This window comes from Lethenteron reissneri, chromosome 15, assembly GCF_015708825.2.
Source record: "Lethenteron reissneri isolate LAM-NWPU_2019-01 chromosome 15, ASM1570882v1, whole genome shotgun sequence".
Classification (NCBI taxonomy): Eukaryota; Metazoa; Chordata; class Hyperoartia; order Petromyzontiformes; family Petromyzontidae; genus Lethenteron; species Lethenteron reissneri.
In genome coordinates, this window is record NC_083793.1 from 91,573 (window position 1) to 114,853 (window position 23,281).

Sequence of the window (23,281 nt, forward strand, 5' to 3'; positions counted from 1 at the left end):
TATGGCCCCGCCCCTCAGATGCGAGTCGCTTGGGAAGTGAAGATCATGGTGAGTGTAGCGGTCTCCGCTACTAACAGCTCTTACAGTCACAACTGTTGCCCATGCTCTAATTAGTGTATTTGTGTAGCAATGTGTATGTGTACCTTGTGTGTATGTGTACGAGTGTATGTATGAGTGCATATGTAAGTATGTGTGTGTGTGTATATAAGTAGACTATGTGTGGAAGCGTATGTGTGTGCATCTAGCCTGGCACAGGCGTAGTGGTGATGTCACCGCGACTTAGTAAACACGTGTGGTCGTTGTGTCTGTGTGTACACAATGTAAACACGTGTGGTCGTTGTGTCTGTGTGTACACAATGTAAACACATGTGGTTGTTGTGTCTGTGTGTACACAATGTAAACAAGTGTGGGGAAGTCAATAACGGTTGTTTTACGGGGAAACTCGTCCCCGCCCTGGGAATGCGGAATTTCCACCACGGCTCAGGGCTGTGGGAGATTAGTTTGGACGTCTCGATGCGCGTCCGAGCAAGAACTCCGTTTGAAGATGTGAAGTGTTCGTGTCTCGCGGGTCGCGCGTCGCGCTACGAACCCCTAGGTCGACTCGGCCGCAAATAAGTACCTGGTGCGGTGTGTAAACATCGCCACTGGGGAGACAAAGGCGGCCGGGCGTGGGGTGCTGGCCACCCACCCCTTCGTGTGCCGTGTCGGCCTTCATAGGTGCTTGTTAACAGCACTTGTCCCAACAGCCTGTGAAGGCGACACGTGGATCTTGGTGTGGAGACACCAAGATCCACGTGCATGTCAGGAGGTGTCCGCTGAGTGACGCGTGTGGACGGGCGGCAGCGCCCAACGAACTCTCTCCGCCGAAGCCCTCTCCCCGTGGCGAGCAGCAGCAGACCTCGATATTGAATTCATGACCGCTGCCATCACGCGCATGACGGCAGCGGTCACCTCGCCGCTGCCTGTTGCTGCGCGGTGCTGCTGCTGATGGTGGTGGTGATGGCGGTGGTGATGGTGATGGTGGTGATGGTGGTGGTGGTGATGGTGGTGGTGGTCAGGGTTTGTTCCTCTTAAACACACCGTGCTCAGTGGCAGAGCGAGCAGCTTGCAATCGGAAGGTTGCGGGAGTTAGAACCGTGGTTGAGTACCACTTGGTGGGGAAGTAAAACGCGGTTGTCCTATGGATAGACGCGCCCCCCGCCAGAGGAATGTGGAACTTCCACCACTGGGGCTGCTGCAGGGTTGTAAACAGAGGAGCACTGATGCTTCATTGCTCATTGAGCAGTACAGTACGTTGTCATTTATGTAAAGACATATAAACACGAGGAAGTTACCTTCGTTTGATGCCTGGCCACGGCTAACATCAGTGGCGAGTGATATCTGAAGGGGTTCCCTTCACCATGAGCTCACAATGACCAGCATCAGGAAGAATTGTCAAACATGGTGCGGGGAGGCCTTCAGGCAGCAGTGGATTAATCAAAGGCTGTAGATTAAGTATAAATCTCGACAGAATGTTATAACAATCGGAATTGACGAGGCTGGTTCAACGGGAATCGATAACCGTTTTGAGAATCGATAACTGTTTCCTAAAGTCAGGAATCCGTTTACAGTGTAATTTGAGTAAAAGAGGTGGACGTACCCACATCTTACCCCCCAGCACATGCGCCCTGCCGATCGACTGCACCCACGGACACTGCCTGGGGCACACGAGCGCTGGCGGGTTGAGGAAGCGGCCCCAGTGGGTCACAACCGCCGCGCCGAGATGCGGTGGGTCCCGGCGACCTCTGGATTGTGAGTCTATTTCTTCTGCCCACTACCTCCACCACCACCACCGCGGTGGCAGCTGCTCTTATTTCTCAGTTCAAAGCCGAGTGCGTTGTCGCTATCGACATTGTAGATGTGTGGCGATAGCCGGGGTTTTTCGAGGTGTTTTCCATGTGGTTATCGGTACCGTAAAAAGGAACTCTTCTAACAGTCCGGGTCCTTATTGCAAGCGATAGAATTTAACAGCAGGAAACGAGAGGGGAACTTAACATTTCATGCTTGCAAAATGCGGCTCAGGATAGAGAAGAGCAGTGTTCGAGTACGGTGCCAGTGAGTTCGCTCAACACTGGCGGCGGCGATTGGAGGGAGACACGACTAGAACATTCGGCAGATACACCGAGGGCGATTGTTGAAGGGAGACACGAGGATCAATCTCATGACATGGGCGGCAGAGGGGTGGCGCAGAGGGTGACACGTGCGCCACACAGCCACAAGCCCCAGGGCTCAACTCCCGACTCGGGCGCCTGTCTCTGTGGAGTTTGTAATTTCTCCCTCAGTTCTGCGTGGTTCTCCTCCGGGTTCTATAATTTCCTCACATAACTCTCGACACTCCCTTTCAGGAGGGTCCTGTCAAGTTTCCGCAGGGTGATGTTGATATTGTTCTGTGTGATCCCAATTGAGTAAATTGCAGGCAATTGTTCAGCATTACGATGTTTGGCCAATACCAGTTACATTGTGCGTGTTGTTTTTAGCTATGGGAGGAAACCCATGCAGAACAAGGTGAGGACATGCAAACTCCACACAAGGGGGTGCCCGAGTTGGAAATCGAACCCAGGTGATTGTGGCTGTGAGGTGCAAGTGTCACCACCGCGCTGCCGCCCGACGACGGAGCAAATGAAACTGAAACGTTCGTAAAGAGGCAGAGAGAAGTTGCGTTCTTGGAACAACGCCGAGAAGGTGGAACGACACCGAGAAGGTGGAACGACACCGAGAAGGTGGAACGACACCGAGAAGGTGGAACGACACCGAGATGGTGGAACGACACCGAGAAGGTGGAACGACACCGAGAAGGTGGAACGACACCGAGATGGTGGAACGACACCAAGAAGGTGGAACAACACCGAGATGGTGGAACGACACCGAGAAGGTGGAACGACACCGAGAAGGTGGAACGACACCGAGAAGGTGGAACGACACCGAGAAGGTGGAACGACACCGAGAAGGTGGAACAACACCGAGATGGTGGAACAACACCGAGAAGGTGGAACAACACCGAGATGGTGGAACGACACCGAGAAGGTGGAACGACACCGAGAAGGTGGAACAACACCGAGAAGGTGGAACGACACCGAGAAGGTGGAACAACACCGAGAAGGTGGAACGACACCGAGATGGTGGAACGACACCGAGAAGGTGGAACAACACCGAGAAGGTGGAACAACACCGAGAAGGTGGAACAACACCGAGAAGGTGGAACGACACCGAGAAGGTGGAACGACACCGAGAAGGTGGAACGACTCGGCAGCAGTCGGAGACAGACGCCCTGGCGAGTACCGGGAGAGACAACAGGACAGTACTTATTCAGTGTACGTACACAAAAAGACAAAAATCCCCCGTCTAGCCTACACAAACTGTTGGGGAAAGTACGGTTAGCAAGCAACTATGAAGGCCAGCCGCCTTTGTATCCCTGCGCCGATGATTTACTCCGCAGCAGGTAGTACAGCACTCGTTTCAGGCTCAGTGGATCTAACGGAGACACACACCCCCTGGCGCCCTCGTGTGTGGGGGTCGGGAGAGGAAGGGCAAGTTTCCTGTAGAACAGGGAAACGGCAGAAACCGCGGCGAGAAGAGCGAGGGCTACAGCTATGGGAGCCGGGGGAGGGGTAGGGCTATTGATAAGTTTAAGGCTCGCGATGGAAGTGGGGAGTCGTGATAGGAGTCGGGGTAGTGATCGGGGTATGGGTAGTGATTGGGGTAGTGATAACGTATGACAAGTGATAGGGGTAATGAACTTTTGCACCGTACATAACCAATCGTGCTAATCGGAGGTTTGGAGAGTGAGTGATCGGGGTAGTGATCGGGGAAGGGCTACTGATAGGGGTAGACTGTAGAGCTACTGAAACAGGTGGAGTATTGATCGGGGTGCAACTAGTGATCGGGGTGCAAATAGTGATTGGAGTGAGGGTAGTGATAGGGTTGGAGGTAGTGATAGTGGAATGTCTCAGAATGGAGTCGTGATAGGGGTAGAGTGCACTTTAAAATACCATTCTCCTACGCATAACCTATGTAGCTTGCTTATCCACATATTTACATTTGCCGTACTTACATTCTGATGGTCAGTCGCCTGCCGACTTTGCGCTGAAGAGCCACGCCACTCTCCCGTCATGCCAGCTGGTGTGCACCTGCCCTCTACCCAGCGAGGGCGAACGCCACCACCTATCTCTACCCCCACACATCTTTGAAGGATTTGTGAGCTCCTCACACAATGCAGCCTGGTTAAACCCAGGATGGATCGTAGGCAGGCCAGCCTAAATGTTTCTAACCGGCGAAGATGTTCCATTAGGGGGGTCCAAGTTTCGCAAGCGTAGAGAACGGAGGGAATGACCGTGGCCGAGAAGACCTGAAGCTTCGTACGGAGTGATAGACCAGGTAGCTTCCACACAGCGTTACGCAGCCAATGAAAATATGCTGCAGCTCGACTGATTCGGAGTGAGAACTCTGCTGTTAAACCGGAGCCGGTCATAAGCACACTGCCCAGGGAAACTCTCCACTGTCTCCACAACTGCCCCATCACCAATTGGGAGTTGTGGGGGTGGAGTGTCCGATGGTAGAAAATACCCAGGCAGGTGCTTAGTTTTGGTGGGGCTGATGGTAAGGCCCCACCTCTTGGTGGCAAGCTCCAGGTTCAGCAGCAGCACCTCAAATTCCTCCTCCGAGTGAGCAGCAATTAGCAGATCATCGGCATACATAACGTGGTTGAGCAATAGGGCATCCCTTGACCGCACCCGGGCATCGATCAGCCTCCCATTGTATCTGTACTAGATGGAAATTGTTCCGGTACAGCCATTGAAGGCTTCAGGAACTACGTGGTCCAAATATATGTAAAATAATGTGAGAGCCAGAGGACATCCCTGTTGCACCCCAAGGTGTACAGGGAATGGCTCTGACTCACAGCCACGTAGTTTGACGCGGGGCCGCTCACCATCATGAAGGTCATTAAGGATGGTGAGCAGTGGGTTCGGGACTCTGAAAGCACGAAGAACAACCCAGAGGCCAGGCCTACTGATGGTATCATAGGCCTTGAGCAGGTCAATAAAGCACACGCATGGACTAAGACGTACACATGGGCCTACAGACACGCAAAGAAATGGACTTACACTGACTAACATGGAGGCATGCACACACAGCAACTAACACACACGCACATGGACTCAGACACACACACACATATGGACTGACACACACATAGACATCCACTTGAGATACACACACATGGAGTTACACACACATATGGACGTACACATACAGCGACTCGCACACATACATACATAGACTGACATACACACAGCCGTACACACATACACATGTGACACACAGACAACTACTTGAGATACACAGACATGGATGAACACACACACATGGACTCAAATATACACACATGGACTCACACACACACATCGACGGACACAGCAATCCCCGATGATGGCACAGCTATCAGTATTGCAGTACTACGTATGAGTAAATAGCGTGACGCAAGCGATGGAAACAATAGAAATGCATTGAAGAAATAAGCAGAAATCACAGACTGGCAGTAGACCGTGGCAGCGTTATAAAAGCGCAGCAAAAAAAGGGGAAATTGAGCAACCCAAAAATCCAAAAAGAGTTTTATCTGTAATGTTTGTCAACTAATGTGTTTAACAATAGTAAACAATGGGCTTGAGTTGTTAGAGTAAGAAGCAAGGACATTTGTACTTATCATAGGCGTGTTGAGGCCTTGTGCCATGCGTAGCCCCCCCTCCTGGCCTACATTGGCGAGGCGGCGGAGTTGGCACGTTGCAGGCTCGGGGCTGGGCCGCTACCCCCCCTCCCCAGCATCCCCTGCCCGTGCAAGAATAATGCTATGTAAGCAGTAAAATATTATTATCTACGGAGTCTGTAGTATAAACTGGACGCATCGTGTTGGGGGGGGGGAGGGCGAAGAGGACATGACACTGTGAAGAAATGTCCGCAGCGTTATGTGTGTACGTGTTGGCTGTAAAACGCGTAAAAGAAAATGTCCCCCGTGAGCTCGAGTGAACTCGCAGCACTTGGTAGGGTCCGTCCCCCCCACGCAATTGTCGTCAGTTGGTACGGTCGATGTCGTGCAATAAGTAAATATTGAATAATAGAAACGGCACAAATGTGTTAATTAAACTACTTTAAAGTTTACGGATGGGAAAACGGAATAGCCTATTCCCACCACGGGGCTTAGGGCATGCCGGCTGGCAAATTATTTCGGTCTTAAACCCCACCGTCCGAGAGCCAAATCCCCCGCAAGCGCGAACGCGCGGAGACTTTTATATATAAGAAGAAGAAGATTTAATACAGTTCTTATTTGAATTTGCATAGTCGTGTACCGAACCACATTATTTAGGTAAGGCTTCTTAAGTATTGAATATCACGGTTTTGGCTTTCGCGTCACTTTCCAAGAACGTAACCCCCAAGATAATATTCAAGGGTCTCCTGTACTGCCTCCTCTTAGCAGAGCCAAGGTATGGTCCCTCCTCGACGCCGACAGGAATAACGTTTTGCAATCCACCAACCTTCGCTGCTGCCGCTACAGTGCTGGTTTACAGGCGACCACGTGCAGCAGCACCCCCCCCCCCCCCCCCGCAGCCCAGCAAAGTCCTCCTCCTTGCTCCACCTGGCCACCCACTGCCATTGCCCCGCTCTCCCTCGCAGTAAACACATGCCCCGTACGATCGACTGGTGGGTCACGACAGAAACATCACGTCGATCGGCAGGTCGCATGTGGTGGGGTAAAATGTGGGTATGCCTACCTCTTCCAAGTCGTCTGGTAGGTGTGGAATAGTTTTAGCTCCGCCGAGTGGGTGACCTTCCGCCAGCTGTGACGTGAGCAAGTGTCAGGGCTGTTGGCCCCCGATTCCTCTCCCCCTTTCTCCTCTCCTTCTTCCCTCGCTGCTGCCGTTTCCCCCCTGGCTGACCCTGGGCCACCTCGGGCCATTCACCCCCACTCTCCAAGTGCATCCCCTCAAACATTAGTAGGAGACTCCCTTGGGACACCACGGCCCTCGCACGTGTACGCACCGCCACTCAAACGCGACGTCTCCGCTCTCACGACCCCGCGCACCAATCACACGCGCTGAATGGGGGGTCAGAGGTCGGAGGGCAGTGACGTCGCTCGTACACGCGCGGCCGCCGTGGGCGGTTGATAGCGCTCGTTTAAAGGGCCGTGGGGGCGGGTGATCGCGGTGGGTGTGAGCCCGCACGCAGCACAGGTGTCCGCAGCCACAGAACGAAGCGTGCACCCGCGGAAGCACCGACCTCACACGTGACGGCGAGCGCACACACACACCACCACGCACTTTCAACACCCCCCGTGGGCACGCACTAAACCAAAGCCGTATGAATAATCACACGTGTACCCGTGCGAGTCTGCCGTCGCTCACCGTGGGCACACGCTAAACAGTTAACGCAGCGCAAGCGTAATGATAACCGAATAGAGGGTCAGATCCGCGCATTAACCCGTCGTTCACGCCTATGCACACACACGCAGCGCGGAGGTCAGGGGCCACAGGACGAGACGTGCACTCGCGGAGTCCTGCGGGCACAGCGTTTCTTCCACCGGGACGCTGTGCGCCGAGCCATACACGTTACGGCGAGCGCACACACACCACCATGCACTTCCCTCACACTCGTAGAATTCACACGAGGCTGTGATCAATTACTAACGATTTATTCTCGGCGCGTCTGCGAGTCACTCTCACCGAATCAGTCGGAATCAGCAAGGCAGGACTAACCTATCTCCCGATGGTCTGAACCCGGTTTACCTAGTATGTTAGGACTTAAACTCCTTTTGGCTTTTAAGCTAAATCCCAACTCTCTCTCTTACTCATGGTTCTCCTCGGATGTGTGGGGAGCCGCGGAGGGGTGAGGTTGCACAGAGTCCTCCTGGGGCCTGGCTGCGCTGAGACACGTCTCACGGACGTTCCAGTGGCCGGCTAGGTGACTACCCCGATCTCCACTTGAGCAGAAGAGAGCCTCTTGCCCTTTCTACGGCCCTTTTATTTTCACCTACATCAAAGATAACTTGGCGCCGACCCGCTGGCCAATGAGATCGCTGGGCTTTTCCGCCAATCAGATCGCTCACCTGTACTCTAGTTCTACTCGGACCGTTGATCTCAGCGACGTCCGCATTTTGCCTTCTACATTAAAGGGGCGACCCGTTTTCCCGCCGTACGTGGCTCCGCCCCCTCTCTGCCCGCTGATCCGTGTGTGTCGTGTGTGTTTTCTATCCGCGGTGGCTGCGTAGCCTCGTGATCCTGTGCTTCCACGTTGATCCACGGCGCCGCAGTGTAATTCAGCCTGGGGAAAGCCTCAGGGAAAACCGTGGAGAATGTCCCCCCCTACGAGGGGGGGGGCTCCTGGGTGAAAACCTGTGGGCCAGGCGACTTCCCCGCGAGGCTGTATGTGGGGGTGTGTGAGTGTTTGTGTGGCGGGTTGGTGAGGGGGTCGTAGGTGGGCCGCCCGCAGAGCGGCTTCGCGGTTGCGGCATCACACAAGGCCGTTACAGGGACACACCTGTACCTTTTAACGGAGAAACGGGGAGAAATGTAACCAGCGGTGACTTGGGCTACCATGCGGGTTGTACGTCCATGCGCAGTGCCCATCGGTGCATTCGTTTCTGACATTATACTGGAAACGATTACCGGTGACTGGGAACTGACAGCCGATTATACCAGTAAGCGTGCAACGCACCTCGTGCATGACGCGTGTGGTGTGTGCGTGGCATGCGTGGGGCATGTGGTGTCCATGGCGTGTGTGGTGTCTTCATGGTGTGTGTGGTGTGCGTGTTTCTCAGGCGGCCCCTGACATCAAGAAGCTCATGGCGTGCTTCAACAATGAGGAGGCGGGGGGCGGGGCCACCTCCGTGCCCCAGCCTCCCCTCTCCGCGGGACCCAAACTCTCCGGTTCCTCCCCCTTCTTCCCTGGAAGGGGCGGGGCTTCTGCACGAGGGGGTGGTGTGGGGGTTGGCTTCACCGGAAGGGGCGGAGCCAGGTTTGGAGGGGTGGGCGGGGCTTCATTCGAGGTGGGCGGGGCTACAGATGGGGGAGGGGGCTCAGAAGTTGTCAGCGGGGCCAAGTTTGGAAGAGGCGGAGCAAAGTTTGGAGTAGGCGGGGCCTCTGAAGCGGTGGGCGGGGCCAAAATGTGGGGTATGGGCGGAGCTAAGCCAGAAGTGGGAGGGGCCAAATCAGGTGTGGGGGAGACGCCGTACGAAGTGAGCGGCCCCTCGGATGGGGCAGGAGGCATGGGAAGGGGCGTGGCCAAATTCGGAGGAGTGAGCGTGGCCAAAGTTTGGGGTGTTGGTGGAGCGAAGTTTGGAGTGGGCGTGCCAATGGACGTTGCAGGCAGAGCCAAACCCGGGGGGAGCGGTGCCTCTAATGAGGCAGATGAAGGTGCCTCATTTGGAGGAAGGGGCGGGGCCAAATTTGAAGGAGTAGGCGGAGCTAAGATTGTGACAGGCGGGGCTACGGATGGAGTAGGTGGGGCCAAAGAGGGCAACAACGCGGCCTCCGCCTGCAGCAGCGGCGACGGCGTCGGGGGCGGGGTCAAATTCGGAGGGGGTGGAGCCAAGTTTGGCGGCAACCGGGTGGGCGTGGCCTCGGATGATACGGGCGGAGCTAGGCCCGCAGTGGGAGGGGCCAGCGTTGGGGTGGGTGTCGGCAGGTTTGGCAGCGCGGTGAGCGGGGCAACATCGGGGGTGGGCGGGACTACGCTGGGAGGGGGCGGGACTACGCTGGGAGGGGGCGGGGCTCCGCCGGCAGTGTCTCCACTGGCAGCAAAGCTGAGGGCTCAAATCGCGAGTGTGAAGAGTGGAGGGAGGACCGGCGGGAAGGAGGAGGAGGAGGAGGGAGGGGAGAAGAGGTGGAAGAGGGGAGGAGCAGGGACCTCGGGAGGAACGGTGAGAGATTAACATCATCAGCGGTATATATCATCAGCATTCCTTGTACATTTAGGTAGCGCGTTTAACATGTAGGCTTTTGCAACCAATATCAACAATAGAGGGGTTTTTTTTCGGTGAAATCGCGTAGCTATAAATGTGTCGTTAAACCCGCCACCAACCGACACAGCCAATAAGTAAGGTTTGTCACGTAAACAGAACTTGCCAATACCGGATTAATTGCTCTTGTGGAAAATGCTATGTGGGTCAGACAGGACGAATGATCAGCACGAGACTAAAAGAACACCAAAGGAATATTAAATACAAATAAAACTGTTGGCAGTGGCAGAACACGCGTTCCAACAAGGACACTCAATTGATTTTGAGTGCTGTGCAAAACTAGTTACAGTGAGGGAAAAAGTATTTGATCCCCTGCAGATTTTGTACGTTTGCCCACTGACAAAGAAATGATCAGTCTATACTTTTAATGGTAGGTTTATTTGAACAGTGAGAGACAGAATAACAAAAAATCCAGAAAAACTCATGTCAAATATGTTATAAATTGATTTGCATTTTAATGAGTTTGGGACAGGGAATGCGCCAATATGAGTGACTTGGCCACAAATTATAGCTCAATGAAGTGGCTTATCATGTGGAAATGTATATCAGCCAAATCATCTAGACGCATAATTCTAAATGTGGAGGGAAAAACCGGAGGACCCGGAAAAAGATCCACCGCTGACACCTTCTCCCCTGCTCAGCTCACACAGGAGGCCAATGGAGGTCCCGCGGGATTCTTGAGGGGGCCTGCACCCCCTCGCAAGGTGCTGCCAAAGCCGTTACTGCTTGGCCAGGCGCCAAAGAAACCGGCGCGACCTCCAAGTGTGGAGCTGAGCCGATTCCGGGCTCAAGTGGCCACGCGAGGTAAGAACAGCGGTGGAGGTGGTGATGGTGAGGGTAGTGGAAATGTTGTTGTGGATGATGATAGTGGTGTCGATGATAGTGGTGGTGGTAATGATAGTGGTGTTGATGATAGTGGTGGTGGTGGTGGTGCCGATGGTGGTGATGTGAGGTATTGGGGGAAGAAAAACTCCTCAGTTCAGATAATATCATGGGGCAAGGTGGGGTTGACCCTGCTGGAGCTTCTATGCCTCAAATATTTGAAGAAGTAGCGACCCCCTGTGAGTGGCAGTCTGAGGTGCCATCTGTTGAACAAGTGCAAAAAGGCGATTCAGCGCCTGAGTCCAGGATCAGCGTCGGGCAGAGATGATTTCCCAAGCAAACTGCTGAGGGAGGATCGTATTGGTCTCCAGGCTGCTCTGTTTGACATCATTACAATTGTCTGGACACAGGACGGATTCTGCAGGATTGGAATGATGCCCTTGTGGCCCAGGCAAGCTAAGGAGAGGCTTGCAAAGCCCCAATATGGTTTCAGGCTGGGGCGTTCCTGCATGGATGCCATATTCTCCATCCGTCTACTACAGCAGAGGTGTATAGAATTTAAACAGAACTTATCTGCCTTATTTACCTGGTTAAAGTCTGATACAATCAATAGACTAGGGCTCTGGGTTATTATTCATGCTTTTGGGGTCCCTGACCCTCTACTCACAATCGTTAATGACCTGCTTCGTAACGCTGTGTGGAAGCTACCTGGCCTATCACTCCACACAAAGCTTTGGGTATTCTTGGCCAGTTATGCCCTCCCTTATTTGTTGTTGTTGTGGTTTATGGTGGTGGTGATGGGGGTGGTGATGGTACCGGTGATGGTGGTAATGGTGGTGGTACTGCTGCTTCTGCTAATGATGATGGTGCTCATGATAATTATCAATGCTGATGATGCTGGTGATTTTGATGATTCTTATGCTGCTGCTGTTGATTCTGCTGCTGATGGTGGAGATGCTGCTGCTACTACTATTCATATTGCTGCTGATGAATTGTATGGATAATGCTGCTCATGTTAAGCATGCAAAATGGCCGTTCTTTCTCCAGCATAGCATTGTGGGTAACACCCCCCCCCCCCCTTCATTGCTAGGAGCAATGGGAGCCACTCCCCCTTCTCTCCCGGCCACCATGACACTCATAACCAAGGCAACGGTCCCAACGTGAGTACCGTACACACAGCCCATTTGTCAATCCACTGCGGGGTGAGGGCCGCCCGACGACGCGAGGGTAGAGTATGCTTTATCTCGCCAGTCAGGGCAATGGAGTGTTTGAGTCACGACGGATTAGGGTTAGCATATGTGGGACTCTATGGGCCTCTATGTGCATCTGTGGGTCTCAGTGTGACACACTCCCCAAATGTCTTTTGAGGCTATACGGGGACCTTTGTGTGTGTGTGTGTTTTGTGTGCTCAGGGCGCAACTGGTGGAGGAGAACTATGATGACGTGGAGCTGCCTGGCCCCCCAACCTGGATGATGGGGCCAGCTCTGCCCGGCAGGGGCACCGCACCCCCTCTGCCCACACCGAGACCGGAGGTGCCTGGTACGTGGGGGGCATGCGTGTGCATAAAGACAAAGATCCCCCGTATTGGCTGAATTGACTCTTGGGTCAAGTGCTGTTAGTGAGCACCTATGAAAGCTGGCATGGCACACGAGGGGGTGGTGTGGCCGGAACCACCCCTGCCGCCTTTGTCTCCCCAGTGGTGATGCGTACACATCGCACCAGTTAGTGAATCAAGCAAAATATTGCCTCTGATGTTGGACGTGGGGGGAAATTGAACTCGGGTCTCTGAGTTTGTAGCGCAGCGTGCTAACGACTGCACCACTGCTCCCCACTTGCACATACAAATACAAAGTTCCCCATATAGCCTTTAACAGTCTGTTGGGGCAAGTGCTTTTCGTGAGCACCTATGAAAGCCGGCACGGAACTCGAAGAGGTGGGTGGCCAGCACCACGCCTGGCTGCCTTTGTCTCCCCAGTGGCGATGTTTACACACCACACCAGGTACTCATTTTGAGGCTGAGTCGTAAGCAGGAATCAAACTCGGGTCGCTGGGTTTGTAGCGCATCATGCTAACTGCTGCGCCACTATTCCACACGTAGTTCCGCAGTAACAGTAGCAGCAGCCTATAGTACCTGTTATACATGGTGGTTGCCCATCCGAGATTCTCCAGGCTCACACTTGCTGAGCTTCTCTGAGCTGGTCAGACATATCCCACCTGATGTCATCTGGGTTTCCTCTCTGCTAATTAATGGTGTCTCTCTGTGATTCCCCGCATGTCCCCGTATCTCCCCGTGTCTCGTTGGGTCCCTATCACGCCATGTCTCCCCGAGTCCTTGTCTCGTTATGTCTCCCCTTATCCTCGTGTCTCTCTGTCTCGCCGTGTCTCCCTGTGTCTCCCCATACCCCCCACACTTGCAGCCAGTTCCACCAGAGGCAAAGCCCCGGCCGCCGAAGTCGAAGAGCAGCAGCAGGTAACACAGGGGGCTCTGCGCCCCCTTCCCTACACCCTCGCTCTCGCGCACCCTCACTGGGTTCATGACACCAGTGTTTGTTGTGTTGCCGGTAACTGCGATGACCAAACCGGTTAGCTGCACAAATGTCTCTCGCAGCAAACATGGTGAGTTTGGAATTTAGTGGAGACAAGAAGGCAGCCATGACAACCACTGCTACCACAGCGGTGGTGGTGGTGGGCATCTGAACTGGACTTGCGATCCAGAGGTTGCCGTTTCCGTCTCCCGGGGCGGCAGTTGAATCGCACATGCGTGTACATATAAACTCATGTGCACACACGTATGCATGTACAAAACAACTCTCACATACACGTATGTGCACGTACGTGTGTGCGCGTACTCTCACTCGGACTCGCCTTGTGTCCTCTCCCTCCCGCAGGACGTGTATGAAGACTTTTATGAAGACTTAGAGGAGAAAAGGTACGCAAAGATCCCCAGTGTAGTCTTCAGTCGACTGTTGGAGCAAGTGCTATGAGCAGGGACACGTGATGGCTAACAAAGAACACGAGGGGATGGGTGGCCAGCACCACGCCCATCATCCCTCCCCTCTGGGGTCTGTAAAATAGTACCAATTTGTGTGGAAGTCACACTTACACATGTGTACAAGAGTGAGTTCACGGGTGAGTGTGCGAGTGTACGGGTGTGCATATAGCCGGGTGATGAGTAAAGTTGTGTGTGTGCTGAGTGAGGAGACGGTGCGTGAACGCACGGAGAGAGAGAAGAAGGAGGCCAAGGAGAGGGAACGGAGAGACACGGAGATGAAGAAGAAATACAAGGTGAGACTAACAGAATTATCAGCAGCAGCATCAGCATGATGGTGGTAGTTGATGTTTATGATGATGGTCATGATTCTAAATAATCTGCTGCTCTTGCTGATGATGAGACTGTTGATGTTCGTGTTGATGATGCCTCATTGATAATGGCACTGATGATGGTGTCTCATCATCGTCAGTGTCATCATCAGCAGCAGCCTCGTCAGCAGCATGATCATCAGCAGCTGCCTCATCATCATGATTATAATCTACGTGATGTTGATGCTGATAGCGATGATTATGATGCTGATGATGAAGATATAGAATCATATATCATCATCAACAGCAGCCTCATGAGAATGACGAAGGTTATGTTGAGTATTTTTGCAGTGAATGCTTTTTAAAAGTAATTTATGAGACAATTTTTTTCACATTAAATTAATTCAATTTCAACGGGCAGTTCTTTTTGTCTTGATTTCAATTTGCCTCATTGTTGTGACTCTTCATTTGTTTAGTTTTTGTCGTCTTGGTAACCCAAGTCTCTTTTCCAATGAGACTCGTCTATCTTGGCCTCTTGAGTTCTCACCGGGTTACCCAACATCAACTTGACACTTGCTGTTGCTGTGGCTGCTGTTGCTGCGGCGGCTGCTGTTGCTGCTGTTGCTGCTGTTGCTGCTGTGGCTGCTGTGGCTGCTGTGGCTGCTGTGGCTGCTGTTGCTGCTGTTGCTGCTGTTGCTGCTGTTGCTGCTGTGGCTGCTGTTGCTGCTGTGGCTGCTGTTGCTGCTGTTGCTGCTGTTGCTGCTGTTGCTGTTGCTGCTGTGGCTGCTGTTGCTGCTGTGGCTGCTGTTGCTGCTGTTGCTGCTGTTGCTGCTGTTGCTGCTGTTGCTGCTGTGGCTGCTGTTGCTGCGGCGGCAGGTTGGCATCGACACGCCGGCGCTGCACGTGGCCGTGGCGAGCCGCGGCTCTGCCCCGTCCGGCCGCCTCGACCTGGGCGTGCGCCAGGGCGAGCGCCTCGCCGTGCTGCTGCTCACGGGCACCCCCGAGGGCACGTGGGTGGTGAGGAACGAGACGGGGAGCGGTGAGGCGTTCAGCACCCATAGCCACCCACTCGCACAGCCACCCACTCTCACCACTGCCAAGGAAACACGCACACACAAACACATAATTTCCCACTCATTCACCACTCATAAGCAACACTCACTTGTGTAGTTCTGATGGTGGTTAAAGTGGGCCTGGTGGATGTGGTGGTTGTGGTGGTAATGGTTGTGCTACTGGTGGTGGTGGTTGTAGTGGGGCTGGTGGAGACTTATCTGCTGGATCTTGAGATGGACTCAAGCCAAGATATCTATGATGACGTGGCAGAGGAGACGAAGTGAGACGAACATCATCATCACCACCACCATCACTACCACCACCACAACCACCATCACTATACCATCATTATCACCATAATTACGACCTCCACCACCATCATAACCAACACCATCATTACCATCATCACCACCATCGCCATGATCACTGAATGTTTTTTGTTTTTGTTTTTCAGAGCAAATGCTTCCGGTAAGCAAAGTGAGACACGGGAAGACATGGAGGCATTAAGAGTCACGGGGAGACACAGGGAGACATTGAATGATAAAAAGGCTTCACACTTTTTGGCATGAATACAGGTGTTAAGATGTTCAAACACCAATTAGACATCAAATGTGAGACATGAGACCTTGTAATTGGAAAATGGGTCCCAGAGTTGTAACCGGGAGGCCAGTTGCATTGATGCTGATGCTGCTGTTGGTGTTGATGACTTAATGGTGTCTGATGATGATGTTGTTGATGATTTCGATATAGGTGATCAGTTTCCATCCGCCGACGATGACGAGACAGAATCAGGCAGCAGGTGAGACATGAAGACACGGAGACACTAAGATACGGGTACATGCAGACATGGTGATAAAGAAACAGGCGTACGTGGGGACACGGGGTTATGTAGACACGGACACAAAGAAAACATACTGACATGGGGACGCGGATATGCAGATAAATGCAGACAAGGGGACAAAAGGACACGGGGCTGTGGCGACATTAGGACACATGGAGACACAGCATCACGGGGGTCATGCAGACGAGCGGCAATGCAGAGAAATGTGGATATGGGGACATGGGGACACGGGGACATGGGGACACGGATAAATAGACTGGTTGTTGTGGTAATAGTCGTGGTAGTAGTGGTGGTGGTTGTTGTGTTGGTGATTTTGAGTGAAGGCAGTTGTGGTAGTAGTTGTGGTAGCATTGCTGGTGGTGGTTGTGATTGTGAGTGGTGGAAAGGGGAAGACCTGGAACATCTTCAAAGGCATCAACCTGAGACGTGATAAGAAGAGAAGCGTAAAGAAGCAGGACGAGGAGTGAGACTCACTCACCCACTCCTCCTCCACCCACCCACTCACTGCTCACCACTGACTCACCACTCATCACTAACTCACCACACCACCCACCACCCAATCACCACTAACATACCACTCACTCACCACTCACACACGACTCGTTCACCACTCACACATTGCTCACTGTTGACTCACTGCTCACTCACCACTTACTGCTAACTCACAAATCAATCACCACACACACACCACTCACCACTGACACACCACTTGCATACCACTCAATGTGTCCCTGTGTGTCCCTGTGTCTCAATGTGCTTCTGGATGTCTCAGTGTGTCCCAGTCTGTAGCTGTGTTCCAATATTGGGAGTGGTAGCTACAAACCTGGCGACACGGGTTCAATTCCCCGATTATCTAAACCGGTCCTGGGCCTCCCCTAGGTTGACTCAACCTCAATGAGTACCTGGTGCAGTGTGTGGGAGACAAATATGTCTGGACGTGGTGCTGGCCACCCACTCCCTTGTGTGCCGCTTTGGCCTTCATAGGTGGTCGCTAACAACACTTGCCCCAAAACTCCGTTCAGGCTATATGGGGGATCTTTGTCTTGTCTTGTGTCTCAATATGTCCCTGTGTCTCCATGTGTTTCTGTCTTCATTTCTTTGTGTGTCCACTTGCCTCCCTGTGTCCCTGTGCCTTAATGTGTCTTTGTCTGTGTTTTGTCTCCTTATGTCTCCTCGCAGAGATCAAGACGTCCCTCCAGAAGACGGTGAGTGTCTCTGGGTCTCCTTGTCCCCGTGTCTCCAGGTCCCACTGTCCCCGTGTCTCGATGTGTCTTTGTCTCAAAGTGTCTCTCTGTGTATGTGTCTATGATCCTAGTGGGTCTCTCTTTGTCTCTGTGATTATCAAGATTAGATTTCATGCTTTAATTTCTCCATATCCCCGTGTTTCTTTTTTTCTTCGTGTCTCCATGAATCTTTGTGTCCCCGTGTATCTTCGTGTGTCTCCATGTATCATAGTGGACGAGGTTCACGTTGTGCTGGCTGTGTCTCCGCGTGTCTCCATGTAGATGAGGTGTATGATGACGTGGAGTCTCAGGATTTGCGTCTCTCAGTCAGGTGATGACACTCATCACTCACTCATTACTGCTTCTTGTGTTTCGTTGTCCTTGCCCTGAAACACGGCAAAACTATTTCTTCCGCCGTTGCTGATCATTGTTACAACGTTGTGGGCTCTCATGATATTGTTTTTTTCCGAGACCAAGGTGCTCTGCAAACCGTTTGGCTACCATCAAAGGTTTGTTCATGAAGCCATCCAGATATACAAACACAGACGTACCTTCAACCGTGAAGATGGGTACACATTGAGCAATCATTGGAAAGATGTTATTAACCACTATGGGGACCTCATTTGCCAGTAAAAATATGATAATTGGTTCTTTACCCTTCTATCTGGCAACAAAACTGACACCTTTTTGCAAGGAGTCATGTTTGCATAGACCGCAATACCTGCAGTCATAAATACAAACAAAAGACATAACTCTGATAATGTGCACTGTCCTTGAAGTTGATTGGTCCACACCCGAGACAGCTTTCCTTCGAGCCTAGTCTCATATGGGTTGGACCAGATGACGCCAAAAGGCGCCTTTTGGCGTCCACTTTTATTTCTATTTTTATCTCTTATTTTTATTTTTACCAACGTGACTTTACCGAAAGAACCAAAGAGTATGGATCTTTGCAGTCACGAAAACTTCAAATCTAGAATTCATAACAAAGACAAAGATCCCCCATGTAGTCTCTTAACAGACTGTTGGGGCAAGTGCCGTTCGCAAGTAGCACCTATGAAGGCTGGCACGGCACACGAGGGGGGGGGGGGTGGGTGACCAGCACCATGTCCGGCCACCTTTGTCGACCTCGGGCAGGCCGAGGAGCGGTTCAGATAATTGTCACTGGTGTTTGCCGTGAGGTGGGTATCGAATTCGTGTTGCCGGGTTCATAGTGCAGCGCGCTAATTGCTGCACCACCGCTCCCCACTGCCACACACACTGCAGGACAGGCCACACATACAGACACTTGAGTTGGGAATCGAACCCAGGCTGTTCTCGCTGCGAGGTGCGAGTGTCGCCACTGTGAGATAATGAGATGCGATGACGTTGCTGCTGCTGCTGCAGGAAGGAAGACAAGAAGGCAGAAGAGAAGATGAGAAAAATAAGAGAGCGGGAAGAGAGGGAGGCCCGGAAAAAGTTTAAGGTGATAGTCAAGTACAATTGATTTTTTATTGCTCTCTGGTATCTTTCTGGCATAAATCTGCCATCCCAGGCACAATTATATCAAACACACAAAATCATACAGCAAACAATATTTTAGAAAGCATAACATTTAAAAAATTCAATTTAAAGAGCATGAAACTATTCGTAAGTTCTTAAAATAATTCCTTACCACCATCACCACCATCCTCACCACGACCATCCCCGTATACCAGATGTGGTTGCGAGTTATTAAAAGCCACATGGCCAGGAGTCAGAGCCATTCCTTGTTCACCTTGGGGCGCGACATAGATCTACTCTGGCTCCCACATTATGAAACGTCTCCGACCACGTAGTTTGAGAAACTTCCCATGGCTGTACTAGTCGAATTTCCATCTGGAAGATACACAATGGGAGGCTGATCGATGCCCGGGTGGGGTCAAGGGATGGCCCCACCTGGGCATACCATGTTCATCAGCATACCATGTTTTGCATGCTGATCATCTGGTGATTACTGCCACTCTGAGAATGAGTTGGAGGTTCTGCTGCTGAACCTGGAGTGTTCCACTAAAAGGTGGTGCCTTACCATCAGTCGCACCAAAACTAAGCACCTGCTTGGGTATTTTGTGACATCCAATACTCCATCCCCTCAACTCCCAATGAGCGATGGGGCAGTTGCGAAGAGTGGATAATTTTTTCATTACCTGGGCAGTGTGTTTATGACCAACTCCACTTTGGCAACAGAGGTGTCACTCTGAATCAGCAGAGCAGCATTATCTTTCATCAGCTGTGTAACGCTGTGTGGAATTTACCAAGTATGTCACTCCACACGAAGCTCCAGGTCTTCTCGGACAGTTATGCCCTCCCTTCGCTCTGCTTGCACAACGTAGAAACCTCTAATGGAACAGCTGCGGCAGTGAGAAACGAAGGGTGGCCTGCGCATGATCCATCTTGGGTTTAACCAGGCTGCAGTGTGAGGAGCTCACAAATTCTTGAAAGATCTGAACAAATTCCCGTCATTGAGCTCCGGCAGGTGAGGCTGCATTGGCTGGATCATGTAGCCCACATGCCGAGCCACCACATGCTCAAGCAACTTGTGTTTGGCCAGATAGAGGGGCTGAACAGGCATGGCATGGGCTGGAGAAGAGATGGACTGAGAGGATGTGGAGCTGAGCGGACTTGCCGAAGACAGGTAACCAAACGGTGTCAAGATTGGCCTCTATGGAGGAGGGGTGTGACGGACGCTTCTGGGAAATCGGAGGCAGTCGCCCTCCAGCTACAGTGGAGGGCAGAGGAGCGACACTCACAACAATGAATGGAGTGCAGTGCAGCATGTTGGAAAAGTAGGGGGCACAGGTGGTACATCTGTCAGACATCTCAGTCAACCCGTGGCAACTGGGTCTGACCCGTGACCTGTCAGCGAGCCTTTTACACTTCACGTGGCCTTGGAGTGCACCTGGCGTGGCACAAGCGCCGTGGTGACATCAGGACCCACCACTTAGTGGTGATCGGCGTTTGTTGTGGTGGTAGTTACAGTAATTGTTGTGATGCTGGTGATTATAGTGATTGTTGTGGTTATAGTGGATGGTGTGGTGATTGTAATAGTTGTGGTGGTTGCAGCTTTCTGGTGACCTCCCCACACTCTCTGTGGTCTCGCTGCTCCGTGACCTCCGACCCTTGGGGCGCCTTGACCTCTCGGGGTCAAAGGGCGACACCTTTGACCTCGTACAAAACACGGATGAGATGCGGGCACTGTGCCGCAACCGCCTGGGAAAATGTGAGCATGCAATCACACGCAACCACGAACAAACGCACGCCACCACAAGCAATCACAAAGAATCGCGAGTAACCACACGTAACCACGACCAACACTTGAGCAACAACACAAGTGTTGCTTGCTTGAGGGCACACTTGCGGTCGATGCGAGTGATTTGTATTCGGCAAAGGAAGAGACAGTGACACCAACTCTCTGTCACTGAGAGAGTCAAAGTGGCCCTAAGTAGCGTCGCTGTGGAGAATATACGCACCATGACTGATGCGCAGACAGGGCTGAGTCCGCTTTCCATGTCCGTCGCTCCGCATGTTAAAAACAAGGGGCGTTCTTTACACACCTCGTCAGCCGCATGGCCTTCTGGGAGTGAATTAATTTGGCAGCATTTATTCAGCACAGGCAAAAATCTTCAGAAAAGGCTGCTGTTTGGCAGTTGCGGTTGAACCACAGCGGAGTTTCCCGAAGTGCGGAAATGAGGGATGAAGTGTGACACAAATCACGTTTAAGTGCATGCAGCCACGATAAATCATGCGCAACTACGAGTAGTCACAAGCAATCAATCAGAGGCAGTACCTCAACGTTGACCCTGTGTTTCTGTGTCTTCAGATGGGTATATTCCCAGAGAGCACTTATCTCAACCGGACCAAGAGTGAGAAGCACAACAATCACAACCAAAGCAACCACAATCGCTACAAGCAGCACATCCACAATGGCCAGTCATAAGCGCAGCAACAACCAAAAGCACCATCACAACCACCATCGATACAATAACTACAACCATGGATACAATAACTACAACCAATGTGAATACGACCACAACAATCACAAACAAACACAACCTCCGAGGCTGCTCAGTTTCACTTGATACGAGGAGACACTCTCACTGGGATTGAAGGGGAGTCAGACAAGGAAACTCTCTGTGGGATTGGGCGTTATGGACACGTAAAAACTGGCCTTCCTGTTTTTATTGCAGGGACTCTGACATCTACGACAATTTGGATGAAGGTAAAATTATCATCATGATCATCAATAAAACCATCACTACCATCAACCACCATTACTATTACCACCTCCATCACTACTACCACCATAACCAACACCACCATCATTATCAGCATCATCACCACCATAACTATCACATTCACCACCACTAACACCACCATCGTCATCACCATAATCGCCATCGCCATCATCACCGATTAGCACGGTTGGCTACATACAGTGCAAAAAAGGTCAACATACATAGACCATCATCATCACCAATACCAATATCACCTCCACCCTCACTCTCACTTTTTGATGGCGTTTCCTTTGCAGATCCTTGATCTTTGCTTTGATGTCATCGAGGTCCATCATGGACAGCTTCTCTAATGATCGTGTCACTGGATCCTCACCACTGCTCTCTGACTGATGTGTGGGACTGGGCAACTTCTCGGTCGACTCAATCAAACCGAGAAGCTACTATACATGACATACATTCTATATACACACTCCGATGCTTGTACGAGGCTAGGTGCGGACACACAAACATATCATCAGGCATTGTCAGTCCACTGCTGGATGAAGGGCTCCCCAATCCAGTGCCATTTGCCACTGCCTGGTAATGCAACGACCCATCTAGCTCCTAGTATACATGTCAATTTAAAATGCTCCATCTCCAAGATAGGTGTTCCTCCTTTGGCTGCATTTCTTTACCAGTCTCGACCACAGGACATCTTCCCTTCTGGCCGTGACGAATCCTGCCCATTTGCTTCTCATGACAGTTGACGTGATGTCTCGAACCTTTGGCGTTTTCTCTAATCCACGTGTTCCTCTCTCCTTTTTCTCAGTGTAATTCTGAGGAGGCACACCTCTCCATACGTCTGTGCACTCTTCAGTTTTTGTTCCATTTTCTATACCAGTGTCCATGTTTTTGATCCATGCGTCATAGTGGGTAATGTGTAACAATTGAAATCCATCTTCTCTCGGCATTGCCTCGTTGTGTGGGAGAGACAGGGGCAGGGTGCATTCACCCAGCTCTTGGAGATGTCCCGGAACCAAGGATGACCCCTCCATGTGAACCCAGCCATTCATTAACACTTCTCGCCTTTCTGACGATTATGAATGTGACATCGCTGTGAAACTAACTTTGACAATCTAATTTATCCAAATGTTTTATGGAATTTACTGTGAACTCTGTAGTAAATTCTTTACTAATAATTGCGTCAGTGTCTTTAAGCCGCGTAATATTGTTTCATTTTTATTTTAAGGTTGGACTATGTACTCTTAATTTAGGTTTCATGAGTTTGCGTTTGAGTGTATGGTTAAGTTTGAGGTTTAGTGGTTGAAGTTTAGTGGTTTGTGGTTATGGGTAAGGTGTTGTGTTTAGTGTTAAGGTTGGAGCGTTTTAGAGTTAGCACTTAAGGTTAGGGATGGGTTGGGTTAGAGGGTTAGGGTTTAAGATTATGGGCATTGGTTATAAATATTTCTGGTTGTGATCTGTGGAAGGGGATGAAACCTGCTACACACCCACCCATCCATCTACTCATTTACAGTGAGGGAAACAAGTATTTGATCCTCTGCTGATTTTGTACGTTTGCCCACTGACAAAGAAATGATCAGTCTATAATTTTAATGGTAGGTTTATTTGAACAGTGAGAGACAGAATAACAACAAAAAATCCAGAAAAACGCATGTAAAAATTTTATAAATTGATTTGCATTTTAATGAGGGAAATAAGTATTTGACCCCCTCTCAATCAGAAAGATTTCTGGCTCCCAGGTGTCTT

General features: G+C 51.4%; 1 protein-coding gene across 1 annotated transcript; it reads left to right on the forward strand.

Annotated features, from left to right (window-relative positions):
* On the forward strand, positions 1 to 23,116 carry LOC133342531 (FYN-binding protein 1-like). Its single transcript, XM_061551695.1, has 20 exons — positions 1 to 48; positions 8,846 to 9,946; positions 10,687 to 10,849; positions 11,958 to 12,027; positions 12,280 to 12,407; positions 13,286 to 13,338; positions 13,757 to 13,797; positions 14,063 to 14,153; positions 15,045 to 15,207; positions 15,420 to 15,501; positions 15,676 to 15,689; positions 15,972 to 16,020; positions 16,439 to 16,525; positions 17,242 to 17,267; positions 17,568 to 17,616; positions 18,669 to 18,747; positions 20,364 to 20,520; positions 21,121 to 21,163; positions 21,488 to 21,519; positions 21,832 to 23,116. Exons 1-20 carry the CDS (start codon positions 19 to 21, stop codon positions 21,837 to 21,839), a joined length of 2,466 nt encoding a protein of 821 aa, XP_061407679.1. The 5' UTR covers positions 1 to 18; the 3' UTR covers positions 21,840 to 23,116.
* The last annotated feature ends 165 nt before the right edge of the window (positions 23,117 to 23,281 follow it).